The sequence below is a fragment of the Botryllus schlosseri genome, chromosome 13 (genome assembly GCF_051294905.1).
Source record: "Botryllus schlosseri isolate E-star chromosome 13, Bs_hap1, whole genome shotgun sequence".
NCBI lineage: Eukaryota > Metazoa > Chordata > Ascidiacea > Stolidobranchia > Styelidae > Botryllus > Botryllus schlosseri.
Window position 1 is genome coordinate 6,243,183 of NC_137248.1, and position 15,889 is coordinate 6,259,071.

The following is a 15,889-nucleotide window of genomic DNA, read 5'->3' on the forward strand; positions in this document are numbered from 1 at the left end:
AGTGGCAGATTGCGTGCTTAACATGTACTGGTAATTATAAAATTGAACAGAAAATTTAGCTTGAATACAGGCCATGTCAATTCTGAATTTCATTTCAAGAAACTGCATCTTTTATTGCAATATGTACAATGTACGCATCCCTCCTATGACCACAGACAGATGCACCGGTGTTCTGAATATTTGAAGGTACATTGCTGACAGTTCGTGCAACAAGACGATAGTATTTTTAAGTTGAAATAGGTGTTCTGATGACCAATACATTCTTCATCATGCCTAATACATTTTACTCAACTCATTAACACGCCGTTCTCTTTCCCAATTCTCCATAAAAACTTTCGACGTCTTTACTGGTGAAAATGATGCACAGTATACCATAGCTATCTGAAAATGAATGTTGGACGATTTTCCAAATCCCAACTTGTGTTCTAGTATTTTTCTGTCATTATATGATTTTCAATAAAGTGATAATGTGTTAAGCAAATTGGTTGCGGTTGTGGAAGTTGAATGTTCATCGTAGGGCAGAGATGTTCAACCTTGGACTGCTCAGGCATACCGTGAGTAAATGATTTTAAGAGCGTTGCTCTCGACTTATATCAAGAATGAAGGTCTAGAAATTAAACATGGAACGGCAACGACCGATTTTGCAGCTTCGTTCCGCTTCGCCGAGGCTGGAGTGGAGAATTGTTTTGCGTAAGCGACTGCAGGAGATCTGACAATCCAAAAGCTATCTTCCCGAGCGCAGAAATTACTGAATCTGGTCTTGATCGAAAGCTACAGTTGCACCGATTCCGAAAATATAAATAAAAATATGAATCAGGCACTGATACACCTAGAATCTGTCCTCCAAGCGCGAAGATGGATGCCGAGGGGCGAGTATGGGAAGCAATGGCGATTGCCTTGACTGCCAAGGCAGTGTGTATTGCGTAGGCCAATGTTTAGCATTTTGATATCCTTGCCTGGTGATGGGTAAAAGTAAGAGATAGGTATGTTATTGAAAAGTACGCCAAGTTGAATCTGCCGTACTGAGCAATGCTGAGCAATACTGCTTAGCCCAGTGGTTACCAACCTGGGCGATTTGGCGGTCTAGGGGGCAAAAATGACGAAGGGGGCGATAGGGGGCGAAAATAGCGAAGGGGGCGATGACGCGTTTAAACGGTTATATTGGAGTCAAGTCGGAGAAATGACCTTTTTTTTAGTCAACCCGCCGATGATTACCGATTGTATACCGATTTTTTCGGTTCACAAAATTTGGGGGGCGATGATCGACGTTGAGCTTGAAAAGGGGGCGATGAGTCGAAAAAGGTTGGGAACCACTGGCTTAGCCGCTAGATGGCATAAGTTGCCATAACTGATCATAAGCTGTTGTCGTAAGTAAGTTGAATGATAGTAATTAATAATTGTACTTTAGTTGAGCAATATCGCAGACTACAGCGCAGTGGAATAACTGATATGCCGCCATAGAGGATGTAGGGCATCCTCTAAAATGCTACCGCAACGTACATCAATCCAAATCTGGAAAGTTTCAAACCTCTGTACCGCCACCTAATGTGTCAGTTTCAAATAGTAAACATCTGCATAAACAATCGCTGCAGGAGTCGCTGCAATTGCGAAAAATCCACTGTTTTTGCCTTCAGCGGTTCCTGAAGTCTCCAGTTCAATATCGAGTTCAGTTTGTGCAACTGTAGAAGGGCTGGTCTTCGTAAACCAAGGAATCGTGTTATAGGCACGGCACGTTTTATAGGCTCGTGAAAGATGTTTGTTCAAAAGGTGATATTACTCATCGTTTCAAGTATTATCCGAGGTATGTAATACGGTAATTACGATTTGGCCGTTCCTGATATTGGTATTTCGTATTTGGTAAGCCCTCTATTTCTAAAATGAATAGAATTAATAGCAGGAAAATACAAGATACCCCTGAAAGATAAGCAATGATAGGACATATCTCAACTTGAGGTTGAGGAGGGTGATTGGATTTGTTTCGTTACGAACGAGTTACGACCGGGGCTCTTTTAGCATGAGTTCTGTAATTGAAGTGATCTCTGTGACTCGATACATTATGCGACATTATTGATTCTTGAGTGTATTCAATGTGAAAAATCTTTCTTCTTCTTCAATCATGGCCGTTATCATAGTGATACAGATACGGTAGTACAAATGTACAATACGTCAATACTAAGCTCCAAATACGTGATTTGTATACTTCAAGCTCTTTCGTCTGTTAGTGTCAGGTGCAAAAGATCTGTTACCAAACTCTACCTTCATCTTTACTGCACAGTGCACACTAAGATCTGTTTGATTAGACGGTATTTCATTGACACCATTTGCAGTTTCATCAGTCAAGAAGCCAAATGTTTTGATGATCGTCGTTGATGATTTGCGACCTGCGCTGGGCTGCTACAGATACCCCAATATTATAACGCCAAATATTGATCAGCTGGCATCACAGAGCATCCTGTTTCAAAATGCTCATGTTCAGGTATTTTTGATTGTTTTTCTGTGCACGTTAATTCACTCATATCAGTATTAAATCTGATCATCATCATCATCATTGGTTTATTAGCAATTTTATCAGTTCCATACACCACAAAAATGCGATACATATAAAGATAGGAAGGAGTCGAAGCGACTCGGAGTAGTCTATAGAATCAGACACCCACCTTGGCCTAGGCGATGTAAAGAGGATGCATGCACATTGCACACTGAATGAAAAGTAAAAGAAGATAGCATTCAAAATAGCAAGCGACAAGATTGGGGTGGCATGTCATGGAAGGCGAGATCGATAGGTCCGGTAATCTTGAGGATAGAATCATGGAATGCAAATTCCAATATCGTGTGAATCTTCATACTTAAATAAGAATTCATCTATTTTCGTGCTAGCGAGATGGAATTTATAGGAGATTTCTTAGCCCTGTATCAGAATGTGCGGTCGTTAGATACAATAAATATATAGGCCAGAGTTGTAACCATATCTCAAGTCAATTCTACTTTTGCATTTTTCATTCGAGTCAAGTCGAGTCATTTTTAAAGCATCACCGAGTTAAGTTCGAGTCACAGTGTTGTATCTCCAGTCCGAGTAAAGTCATTGTTCATTTTCGAATTCAATCCTGTTGTACTCACTATTTACAACTTTACTGAGTGATATTGAATGTCCCACATATTTTAATATACTATTTTATTCACTTCATTAAATTCCTGGCCCTATTTTACAAACACCAGTACTGATACACGAAATATGAATTATGTGGCACCGTAGTTTGCTATTCTTAGAAGTTACAACAGAAGGCCTGTCTTGGCTGTCCGAGTCTTGATTCATATGACTCGGTCTAGTCAGGCGTAATGACTCCACTACAAGTCGGGCAACCTCAAGTCGAATCGAGTCGAGTCGTTTTCCATATTTTAGCAAATGACTGAAGGCAAATGTCGACTGTCGAGTCACCAAAAAATCGCGAATCGAGTCATTACAACCCTGACATAACCCTCCATACAACCCTACATTAGGATCGAAGAATAATAAATAACGTTAAGATTAACTATCGCTGTCAGGCCATGGAATATTCATTAAGTCTTAATGTGACTTGTTCTGACTCGCTGTTATTTAGCAAGCTGTTTGCGGACCCAGTCGAACCTCATTCCTAACAAGTCGACGCCCAGATACCACAAGACTGTACGACTTCGGGTCATACTGGAGAACGCATGCCGGAAATTTCACCACTCTTCCGCAGCATTTCAAAGAAAACGGCTACTACACATACTCTATCGGGAAAGTTTTTCATCCTGGTGAGAGACTGGAAATTATCGACCACAGGGTATAGCTTGAACAATTGTGGCTATGGTGATTTACCAGGAAAATGCTCCAACTACTCGGACGACGCTCCGTATTCTTGGTCTGCGGCTGCTTATCATCCTCCAACTCAGAAATACAAGGAGGCAAAGGTAAGTCTGACTATGTGTTAGAAATTCACTGATCGAATCAAATTGTTGCAAATGCTAAACGTGAAGTGACACGTGAAATGACAGTGTGTTTTAAAAGCTTCCAATGAATTGGACTCGTCTCTTGATGATGATGACTAATAGAGACAGACTATTCCTGCAAAGTAATTATTAGATTATAAATATATAAACATATAATTCCAACTACCGGTACATCTAAAGATATCACTCAGTTCTCAGGTACTCGATTTTGTCCAGACCTAATCATTAGTAACTCTGTATCGATGAAGGGTTGGCTCTGGATAGCAGAGGCTACCTCGGAAAACGCAACTTTTGACTAGCGTCACTTTGCTTTAGGTCTGTCCAAACGAAGATGGCTCGCTTGGAATGAATTTGCTCTGTCCCGTCGATGTTGCGACGCAGCCTGAAAAATCGTTGCCAGATATTCAAAGTGCCGAACACGCCGTCGACATGCTACAAAAATTCGAAGACTCCAATTCCTCGCAGGTATTAATTAGGACCTTTGAAAGATGAAAGATCTTGTGATGCAGTGAAGCAACTTGATCAACGTTGTGGTGGAATTTGTCCAGAGGTGGTCAAAGTTTTAATTGTTGTTTGTCGGTACTCAAGTATATTTGAAGTTGCGAATTTCAAAATGAAAGACCCAAAGAGTATTCAAGAGTCGAACATGTTCTTAAAAATTAACCGTTCTTAGCGACTAACACAGAATGACTAATGACCATGAAGATGAAATTTTCGAAATTATAATGTGTGACTATCATACAGGGTCTGCAATCTATAGCCAACACTGAAAATTATGTTCAATTTCCAGCCTTTTTTTCTGGCCGTTGGATTCCATAAGCCGCACGTTCCGTACAAGTTTCCCAAAGAGTTTCTGAAGCTTTACCCGCTGTCCGAAATCAGTCTTGCACCAAATCCTGCCATTCCGAGCGGTATGCCGCCAGTTGCGTACAACCCTTGGGGAAGCCTCAGAAGGAGAGATGACATCAAAGCTTTAAATCTGAGTTTTCCGTACGGACCGATCCCGGATATATATCAAGTAAGTGCCTTAGTTCCGGTATATTTTCCGTTTCCTCAGAATATACCGACATAGTTCGATTTCGTAACGTAACCTATCTTTAATGAATGACATATGATGAACTAAACGAGTGTGTATTCCAGGGTCTCTTAATCTGGGGTCTGTGAACTAGTTTTATTTAAGGCATGGGTTCTTAACTAGTGGTACGACACACCAAATCGAGGAGTACAAGATGCATTGTGGAATCATTTCTATACGCTATCTAGAGCTCAAAATTATTTTACAAACCAACAAAAAGGCCAGATATATTCAACTCAAATATTTTCTTCATGCAACGATTATATGTTAATGGTCTTTTTGATTTCAATTATAGGTAGGCTACTATCATAAGTTTCGTAGCAAATGGGCATGGGGTACAAGAAATTTAATTGAAAGCTCAAGAGGCACACGCGTTAAAAAGGTTAAGAAACAGTGATTTAAGGGGTCCATGAAGAGCTAATGTTGATAATACTAATATAAAACTACACCATATATTCTTAGTTTTGACGTATGTCCTCATTTTGTCTCATTTTCAACGCTGACCATAGGTTAGAAGCAAAATTAATGATGACTCTCTTGCGCAAATGGTGATATTTTAGGATTACTTCTGCATGATAATTTTCGGTTTCTTGGGCAATACCAGAATAGTGTCGTTATTACGGACTTTGAAATCTCAATTTCTCCTTAGTCACACGTTGGTTATATTTCAATGTCAGTTCCAGCGATGACTACTTTAACCACCTCTGGCTTTAAAATATGTTGTTTACAAAGTGTTCAATTAAGTGCTATAAATCATTGGTGACATAGAACTTCTCTCCGGCATGACATTTGTCGAGAATGTCTTAGCACATGTAATTTTGTGACTGCATCCCGTTCATTTATGAAGCATCGAGTTAATGTGGCCCGTCTTGCACGGACTAATCATCCTAACTCATATATGTGTCTGAGAAGACCCTGCTTCATCTCGATTTCTATTTGTATCCATTTTTCTCTCCCGTTTTCAAACCTGGTTTGTTTATCTTGCTGCAGAGAAGGATACGGCAACATTATTACTCTGCCGCAACCTACACCGACACTATGGTTGGCAAAGTACTTGACAAGTTAGACCGCAGCGGATTTGCAGATAACACCATCATCGTCATGGTTGCAGACCACGGTAAGTACATTATAAATGTTGTTTCCACCATGGTCCATAGCGTTATAAAAGTACTAATCAGCTTTCACACAAATTCCAATGGATCAAAACGAGTCAAAAATCCCAATTCTTATCGAGATATATGCCAAGAGTGGATTATGTTTTGTGAACCGTCAGTAGAAGCCGCAAAAATGTGTTATACGTAAAAAGAAATCCATTACATTTATGAGATCTCCATAAGGATTGGTGTATTAGACATGTTTTTACTAATTGGAATGGCCGTGAAAGCAACAATTGCTACCAGAAAGCGTCAATAGCCTGATTTACACTACGCTATGGTGGAAATCTGGTAAACTCACCTCTGTTTTTCACTCATGTATTTATAGTGCCGCTTGTCCAAAATTTCATTGACTCCCGTTGCATTTTTAGGGTTCTCTCTCGGAGAGCACGGGGATTGGTGCAAGTTTGAGAACTTTGAAGTGACGACGCGCGTGCCACTCCTCATTCACGTTCCTTCGGAAGGCGGGGAAAAGGCTTCGTTTCCGCTACAGAACCCGTTTCATACCGATGGTAATGCCGGGATTTCCGACCATTTGTAGAACATCTCCGTAACTGACGATTCGTACCGTGAATCAGCCGTGGGATGTATAAGCCCTAGATCAGTGGTTCCCAACCTTTTTGTCTTTATTCCCCACTTCAGATTTATTTCGAGTCTTCATTCTCCACTACCCAAAACCATCGTCATATTTCCTTTCAACTTTTGTCATTACGGAGCAGCTATCTGCTTGTTTGAGTGCACGAGACACACAACCACACAAGTCCGCAAGACAATCGCCTATAACTGCAACATGAAACGTATTGTAAATCGATTCTGGTAACCCTAAAAATTTAGCGAAAGCGTTATTACATGTCATAATGGTCGTGCTGGATGCATTTGTGACGCCATCATTGGTTATACAGTATGAAAAATGGTTTTTGTGAACAACACGAAATATAATTTTCGATACATACATTCCGGAGCAGTTAACTGGTAACGGTAATCGCGCATGTGTCTCCGTAAATATGTAGACTATCCTGTATATAATGTTTAACAAATGCATCTATTCCCCACCAGAAACCATTGAATTCCCCCCTAGAGCTACTATGTGACGTTTGTACTAATACTAATTCCTCTGTTGATATTATTTGGAAAATGTCGAACAGTATCCAATGATAGCCCCTGCCCAATTCCATCTGTGCCTTGCAAGCAAGGGTGATTTCGCTTAAAGTTACTTCTCTTGCTTTGATTTCGCTACCCAAATTACGTGGCAATGAATGTTAAATGGAAGACTCCAGATAAACATATGCATTACATGAGTTTTACGCATCAAATCAATAACGGATTTTGTTCATGCTCATGTCCTGAAATAATTGTCATGTTTAATCCAAATATAGCTCTCTCCGTCTCTCTGATGCCGTTTCGTTACCAAAATATATCTTGATTATGTTACTTGTTCAGCATCACCGTACGTTTCTGGAACTGAGTCAGAAGCTCTCGTTGAACTTGTTGATCTCTTCCCAACCCTATCGGATCTATCTGGGCTCCCACCTCTGGCACAGTGTCCTAGAGACTCATCAAAGGTGGGTTTGTGATACTTTGATGTAAATTTGCGTTCCTGGTCCCCGTATTTCTTTTACCGGTATGCGGTCACTGTGCTTCCACCGCTTCTGATGGCATAGTGTGATACCGCCGTGCTGTGTCATTGCTGGATTTCCCCATGGATACTTATAGAATATTAGGTCCATATCGCGGTTGAGATTGTTATCTGAAATTGGGTATTTGATCTCTGGAACTCTGAATTACCTGGCTTTCGATAATTTTGAAAGCAATGGTAGCCTTGTCAATTAAGAAAGTTGCATGTGATATCAAAATGGCATTTCAACGAGACAATTTCAATTTATCAATACAGTAGTGATACTGATAGTACTCGCAAAAATGATCATAATTGACGTTGTATTGCAGGTGATGTTGTGTACGGAAGGATCCAGTTTAGTACCACTAATAAAGTTGGAAAAGAAGCACCGTCTCTCTTCAAACGAATTGAGTAATACATCTGAATAACACTGCAGTTAGTATGACACAATTTAATTCAATCTGTCACACACAGAATCAATATGGAAGGGTGCCGTATTCAGCCAGTATCCGAGACCCTCTGACACACCGCAGGCGGACTCCGATCTACCTAAGCTGAAGGTAATAAGTTATGTTGAATCGCTATTGATGTTAAAGATTGCACATGCGAGTTTGATTGAAACGTAGGTTGAAGTTGGTCGTAGCCAGCGTTAGAAGTAGAAGTACCGCCCTTCTATCTCTAGTCAATTTCAAGGGGAAAACGAAGAAGAAAGTAATGGGCGGCTTGTAGATTTGGTGAAGAATCACATACTTTAGCAGTTAATCGGAGTTGGCTATTTGTGGAATTGAATACTGAATCTTTGCGACTGATGCAGAATGACAATTTTATGCTTACAAATTGGTATAATCTTATAAAATATACTCAGTTACAGGGAAGTTTCGCCCGGCTGTTATTGTGATTTTAGTCCTTGAAAGTGATACAAACATATCTCAAAACTGCTTTCTGCCATACAAAATCTGTTTTGTCGACAAGATAGAGTAATGGTGAAGCGTCCGACCTCTTGACCGGTAGGCCGTGAGTTCAATCCCCGGCCTGGTCAGATCAAAGACCTGGTTAGTATCACTGGTGCCCACGACGTCCCCGCTTGGCGCTCAGCATTTCCGGGTAGGGGCCTTCAAAAATGACTTTTTTTTTCAAATCGTACTGGCTACTTGACAAAATTGTTAGGTTACCTAATTTAGGCCTACACACCAAATTTGGTTCAATTCCAACCAGTAGCCGCATTTACGGTGGGCACCACTTTAATAAATAATTAAAGAATTGGTCACCGTAAATACCATTTTATTCATAATCCTAATTTTTTGACGGCAATAATTCCGCTTCCACTGGTTGGAAATGAACCAAATTTGGTGAACATCGTTTCTATAGACAACCTAACACTTTCAGGGGTGAACAGAAAATTTTCAAATTTTTTGTTTTAAATTAGGTAACCTAGCAATTTTATCAAGTAGCCAGTACGATTTGAGAAAAAAAGTCATTTTTGAAGACCCCTAATGCAGGGGTGGTGCAAGATTTGAAAAACCTTCCAAGGCTATGTCTGCACCTTCCTTGTCCAGCGGCATATGCACATCGTGCACTCATAGTATGCAAAGATCGTGTGTATGTACATCATGAGTCGGTGTATATGCCGCAAAAACATTGAGGACAAAAATACATAACGTCCTTTCCTTGTGAGTTGTGAAGTAGAACTGGAAGTAGTTTAAAAACATACCCAATTGAGAGAGTATAGCGAGGGGGCAGAACGTGCTTGATATACTTAGTTTCTGACCATCTGTTCAATGCTTTTCAGGATATTCGGATCATGGGATACACAATGCGTACGTCTGAATACCGGTACACGGAATGGGTGACTTTCAATCCGACCACGTTTCAAGGCAATTTTTCCGAGGTAACAAGCAGTTTGTAGTCATATTCTTCCCTTATCCCGCCGATATTATACTACATAATGTCAAATGTGGTCATTATTGAAGTACTTCTATCTTTTTGGAGTGCTCAAGCAAATTTACCTACTCATGAGGTTATGTCTGTTACCTACTTCCACTACTACTTAACATTTTTAGGTAAAAGTACCTACTTTCTAAACTTTGGATTTTGTAAAGTAGAAAGTAGGTTGAGGATATGTTTCTTTCACGTTTACAAGTGAAGCTGTCATAAGACTGGGTGAAATCGATCCTGTATCGCGGTAACTGAATATATTTTCGAAAATTGCATCGATTTATTGTGGAACTAGTCCTTTTGCGTTAGTCACGAAGATGCACCCTGCAATTTCGAATACTGCCATCTTCGATCAGCTGCTAAAAGTATACCATGTCTCGAACAAATCTTCTTTTTCAAAACTAATTACTCGAGTACTTTTCAAATCTATATATTATACTTCCACAGAAAGTAGTTCTGACATGTCTTAGAAATCGCTAATTTTACGTGCAATTACAAATTGATGGCGTTATTTCCTCTTCTACTTGATTACCGACTTGGTACTTCTACTTTTCTAAGCACCCAAGCAGGTTTTGCCTACTTGAAATACTTACTCACGTGGTCAGGATTTTACAATACCGGTACTTCCGTTTCCACTTCTACTTGACTAACTCTACAATCTACATAATCTTACCTTACACACGAAGGTTCATGCTAGAGAGCTGTACGATTATAACATCGACGGGATGGAGGACTACAACGTGGCCGACGAAGCCAGATACGCAAAATTGGTGGACATTTTGCGTAAGCGACTGATTCAAGGCTGGAGGTCTGCGTTGCGGAGGTAGAGAGATCCACGAGTGTTTTCCTGTACGCACATCCCACTGTTCCTTCAGCATTATTCGTGTTCATATATGCTACGCTATTTGTAAGCGACTACTCATGTGCAATTTTTATTACACAAATTTTTCTAATGCTTTACGTGAAACGGTTTCTGCATACCGGTAGCGACTTTTCTATCAATTTATGTCATAACACCCCAATTTTCTGTGCGGATATCTGAAATGCGTGATATTCTAGTATTTAAAAAAGGAAATTTTTGCCTGTTGTCGCCGATGCAATGATAAATATAGACTCATCACAAATATTCATTTGATCGGGTGACGTGGTGGGGACGACAGTGTGATATTTCTAGAAGTGACATACACTTGAAGTTTCGTCTCGGTAGAATCAAAGTAGCTAACGTCCATTTTTCAAATTTTGAGATCCATTTTCCAAATTAGTAGAAAATCAAGTTTTTCTTAAATTTTCACTCTTCGACCATATTTTGGTCATGCTTATGTTTATAACATTGTCTCAAGTTAATCACGGTGAAGATATGGGCTAAAGTAAATGAAAGTTACATAAAGTTAATTTTATCAAAATGTGTGAAATGGACTGAGGTGGTCAGTAACGAAGTACTTCTACTTTCCGAAGTACTCAAGTAGTTTTCCTCTACCTCTGGTACTTACTCAAGTAAATCAAATTTCGGCTACTTCTACTTCGTGATATTTTGTGATCTACTTACTTTCTTTTCGCTATTTTCAGTTTGCCCAGTAGAAGTAGTTTAATCCTCCAATCAGAAATATAACCTGAGGAATTTCAGGCTGTTTTCACAGAGTACCAACGTTGAATCTTCATATAAGTAAGTAAAGCCCAGAATTTTAGCCGCGCTTTGCGCACATAAGCGAGGAAAAATATGTTTTCATGACAGTATAGGTGAATATGACTTAAACAGCGGGTTGTGTGGTTCCATTCGCACCGCATTTTCGCTCATGTGAAATCACAGTAAATACGGCCCGTCATAGCATTTGAAACTACCCTTTCACAAACTAGCAATTACCTATCATATCGTAATCTATCACTCCATGGCATGTCTTAATCTGGGAAAGTGGACTTCGGCTTTTTTGAGTGTTAGACCTGTATTAGCAGACCAAGGTTGAAACTTTCTGGACGAAAGACATGAAATTTATTTTCTGTTTTTTAGAAGTAGTATTTGTATTTCTCTCTCAATTTCCAGTATCATACTTTGAGTTCTAATTAGTGTTAGTTCTTTTGTCTGGATAACATACATGTTGAAGTATAAAAGCAAGTGTCGTAATGCCTCTATTTTTTGAAAATGAAGAATTCAGACATGGGGTGATTACTTCACGAATGTAATCGATTACGATTACTTGTGAATTCCGCGATTACGATTACGATTACAGCAAAATCAGGAAGTAGTCGATTACGATTACATTTCAAAAGTAATCACGATTACTCACGATTACATTTGTTTTGCTTCTTATAACTAATATATTGGAAGAGATATTGGAAGACAATATGAGGCTTTCGATGAAAATAAGGTCTAATGATATAACAACTTTCGTTATAAATCATACGTCATTTGCTTGTTACGTCATAATGTACCCATTGCCCAACTCTATGCAGGACTATTCGTCGCACCCAACGATTTACATTCTTGCCAGGTCCGTAACTGCCACACCCCAAACTCCCCAATAGAACCGGGAGCGAGCTTTTAGGGGACTCAAAAGTATTTCGTAAATCAACATAAATTATTATAGAGTATTTTCAAGAGAGGTAATTAACTTGAAATTTTCTTCGAGCTTCGGGATTTAATGTCTCTAAATAGCTTGATTTTGAAATGCATACCTCTCCCCCTCAAGAAAAAAAGCATGCATAATTTATAGGACTATGCATTTCGGTGGCAGTCATTACCCCGCCACGACACACCAAAAGAACGTATGCAATTTCGGCCAACATGCAACTCCACAAAGTGTGCTACCAAAGAATGACCTTGGCCAAAACTTTAGGTATGTGTCCATTGTCAGTAGCCGCGCTCTGTGGGCATGACGAATAGTCCAGTCCCTCCGATCTGGTTCTATACCAATACCGAGAAAACCATTACCGAGAATGGACGTTACCGAGAATGCCATTACCGAGAATGGACATTACCGAGAACGGACATTACCGAGAATGGTCATTACCGAGAATGGACACCACCGAGAATGGACATTACCGAGAATGGCCAATGTCAAGAATATAGCTTACTGGGACTGACGTTGCCGAGAAATGTATACCTGAGCATCGATACCCAATGTGGCAACGCCGTGATGCACTCCCACGACCTGTGCATATGCATAACATGCCTGCATTGCATATATTGCATTCTCGGTAATGTCCATTCTCGGTGGTGTCCATTCTCGGTAATGTCCATTCTCTGTGGTGTCCATTCTCGGTAATGTCCATTCTCGTTGGTGTCCATTCTCGGTAATGGCATTCTCGGAAATGGTTTTCTCGGTATTGTCCGGACACCCTCCGATCTGAGCCCCAACAATGCAAATGCTAGCCGGGCACTCACAGAAGAATGAAGACATGACAGTTTGTGTGTGCGTCTCACGAAAGTTTTTATTTTAGTCTGCTTCGTTTGAGCGACTATAGTATCTTTTGATTATATAAAAGGCGGGAGGTCACGAATTAACAACATACAATAAAGTAATTATAACAACATACCAGATGCTATAATTATGAATTACGTACCCCCAGCTCTACCGGTAAATTTGAATGAATAGCAATATAATGCAATTGCCAATAATATGACGAAATTCAGTCATCAACTTGAAAACTGACCACCATGGGACCCCAATACCCAGGGTTGGAATGACTCGAGTCGCGATTATTTGGTGACTAGACTTGACTCGAGTCATTTATTCAAATGCGTGAATTGACTCGACTGGAGTCAATTTTTGTATTGACTCGACTTGTACTCGAGTCATTTTGCATGACTCGAACCAAGTCATATGACTCGAGACTAGAACGGCCAAGACAGACATTCCATGTCACTTCGAAGAATAGTAAAGTTTGTTATTTGTATTTCGTCTATCAGTCCTGGTACATGGAAATAGGGCCGTGAACTGTGAAAACTGATGAAAATTACTATATTATGAATACGAGCCATTCTATATCGCTCGAGCAGAGTTGAAAAAAGTGGGTTGAACCGGATTGACCTGAAAACTGATCTGTGAACATAACGACTTGGACTCGTACTCGAGTCAAACACTATGACTCGGACTCAACCCTATACTAGCTGACTTGGGCTAGGACTTGACTCGGGGGTGAATTGAAAATGATTCGACCTGACTCGAGTCAAAACTATGAATGTGATATTGACTTGTGACTCGGAACATTGTGACTTGGTTACAACCCTACCAATACCAACGTTTGGATTGGACGAATTGCTGTTTTGGTCCTGATTGTACCTACCTACAACCCACGCTAACATGGTGTATAAGCGGATGGCTATGGCGACAGGTATAAAAGTCGAGTGAAGAATTGTGAAATAACGATTGGCGCCCGTTTCAAGTAGAGTCATACGAGAATAAGATAAAGTGAACTTAAAATTCTACCTTTCACTTAATACAGATACTGCAGGCTGCCGTTACGAGAAACGGCAAAGAACGGCTCGGTTATGATATATATCAGCAGCTGTTGATTATAACCATGGTAATGCTTTATTTGACGAGTACAAAATTTCAAATCTTTGTCCGGTGTACGTACAATACATAGGCTCAGTGGCGGCTCGTCCTATAGGGCAACTGGGGCATTGCCCCACCTAAAATTCTGTTCAATAACAATTTAACCATTTATAGACGCACAGCAATCAGTATATACCGAGATCACGGCGAAACCCGCATTATTCTTGTGCTTTCGCTAACAAATGCCCATACATAGCGAAGTCTCTGCGAAAATCGAATTCTCTTCTGTGTTTTCGCTTTGTGAATGCCTAGCCGGGGCTTGCCCCGGTAGCGCTCATAACAAGCTTTCACTATCTATTCCAGGGCTGGCCAACCTTTTCGGCCGACGGGCCACATTCGATTGACGAAATTTTGCGCGGGCCACTATCCACGCGAAGCGCGAAAATTATTCGAAGTTCATAGGTCAATAATATTGTCATTTGATTATATTGCGGGCCTGCTGTATATCGCTGGGCTAAGTTTGCGAGGACTGGGCTATTCGGCGCATGGACATATCGATATCGGAAGCTGCGACCAACATGCGTCAATCATTTCGTGCCTAGGTTTCATAGTCGACGGTCTTACTGCCAGTGCAAACGCATGGTCGCACATGTTGAACGACACTTTGTCTCGTAATCGTTATTATAATTAGACTCAATCTGATACATTGGGTGTTCTTCAATTTTCACAAAAGGGCAACAATATTAAGAACAAGAAATCGAGTGACAACATATTGCGCTAACCTTGTAGAAAATTTTTACCTTTGATAAATCTATCGCAAATTATTCTGCTTTATTGTAGTGTACGAAGATATACCAATATATGAATGGTTGATGAATCTGTCAATGAGTCGAAACGGATATTTCAGTCATCACATCTCAAGTGTTGCGGCCAGACTAATCAAATTTTTCGTTGGTCTTGCAAGTTCACAATCTGTGCAATCCATTTTTGATGATTTCGGAAATTACCTCGCGGGCCACTCAAAACCTTCTCGCGGGCCACATGTGGCCCGCGGGCCACGGGTTGGCCGGCCCTGATCTATTCTCTCAAAGCCGCGCACAATAAAGAAACGGTGATTTACTCTCTCCTATTCGTAAAATGGCCGAGCAAGTGGGGCAACTATGCCTGTCGCCCTTAAGGTGTGATGTAACAATCGTATCTATATCTGAACTCGGTTACCGTGATATGCGTTGACTCGACCTTTGCTGGTATATGTCGATTTTGACGGTGTTTCTCACCATGATAATTCTTGAAACTTGGTACGATATGTCGTGAAGGTAGTATTTAGCACTGCTCCAAGTTTCAGGCTTGCTACTCAAAGATAAGGGTGGTAATTTCGTTTCCGAAGTTCAGTGTGTGCTGATCTATCATGTACATTGTACAGCAAACAGATTTTACTCAAAAGCCGGTATTGGTCTCCATTGATTTTGACGATGTTCCATACCGAGATCGGTCATGATATTTGGCACAGTAAGTCTTAATGTTAGTATCGACCGCTGTAATAAGTTTTAAGTTTGTCACTGAACTATGTGAGTGGTAATTTCGTTTCCAAAGTCGAGTGAGAGCTGACTCTTCATTGATCGCTAACAGATTTACGCAAAAGCCG

The 15,889-nt window shown here is 40.3% G+C and overlaps 1 protein-coding gene across 1 annotated transcript; it reads left to right on the forward strand.

The window, feature by feature from the left end:
* The first annotated feature begins 1,464 nt into the window (after positions 1–1,464).
* Positions 1,465–10,873, forward strand: LOC145453890 (iduronate 2-sulfatase-like). The gene is made up of 13 exons (XM_080331858.1): positions 1,465–1,801; positions 2,328–2,476; positions 3,600–3,777; positions 3,845–3,933; positions 4,288–4,437; positions 4,763–4,990; positions 6,038–6,164; positions 6,573–6,713; positions 7,642–7,763; positions 8,146–8,227; positions 8,291–8,376; positions 9,606–9,704; positions 10,438–10,873. The coding sequence occupies exons 1-13, from the start codon at positions 1,753–1,755 to the stop codon at positions 10,576–10,578; spliced, it is 1,641 nt and encodes a 546-aa protein (XP_080187984.1). The 5' UTR covers positions 1,465–1,752; the 3' UTR covers positions 10,579–10,873.
* Positions 10,874–15,889: the final 5,016 nt, after the last annotated feature.

Coding starts and splice junctions, on each gene's coding strand:
- LOC145453890 (XM_080331858.1), top strand. CDS start 1,753: ATGTTTGTTCAAAAGGTGATATTACTCATCGTTTCAAGTATTATCCGA. Junction 2,477..3,599: donor TTCAAAATGCTCATGTTCAG/GTATTTTTGATT, acceptor GCTGTTATTTAG/CAAGCTGTTTGCGGACCCAG. Junction 6,714..7,641: donor GAACCCGTTTCATACCGATG/GTAATGCCGGGA, acceptor TTACTTGTTCAG/CATCACCGTACGTTTCTGGA.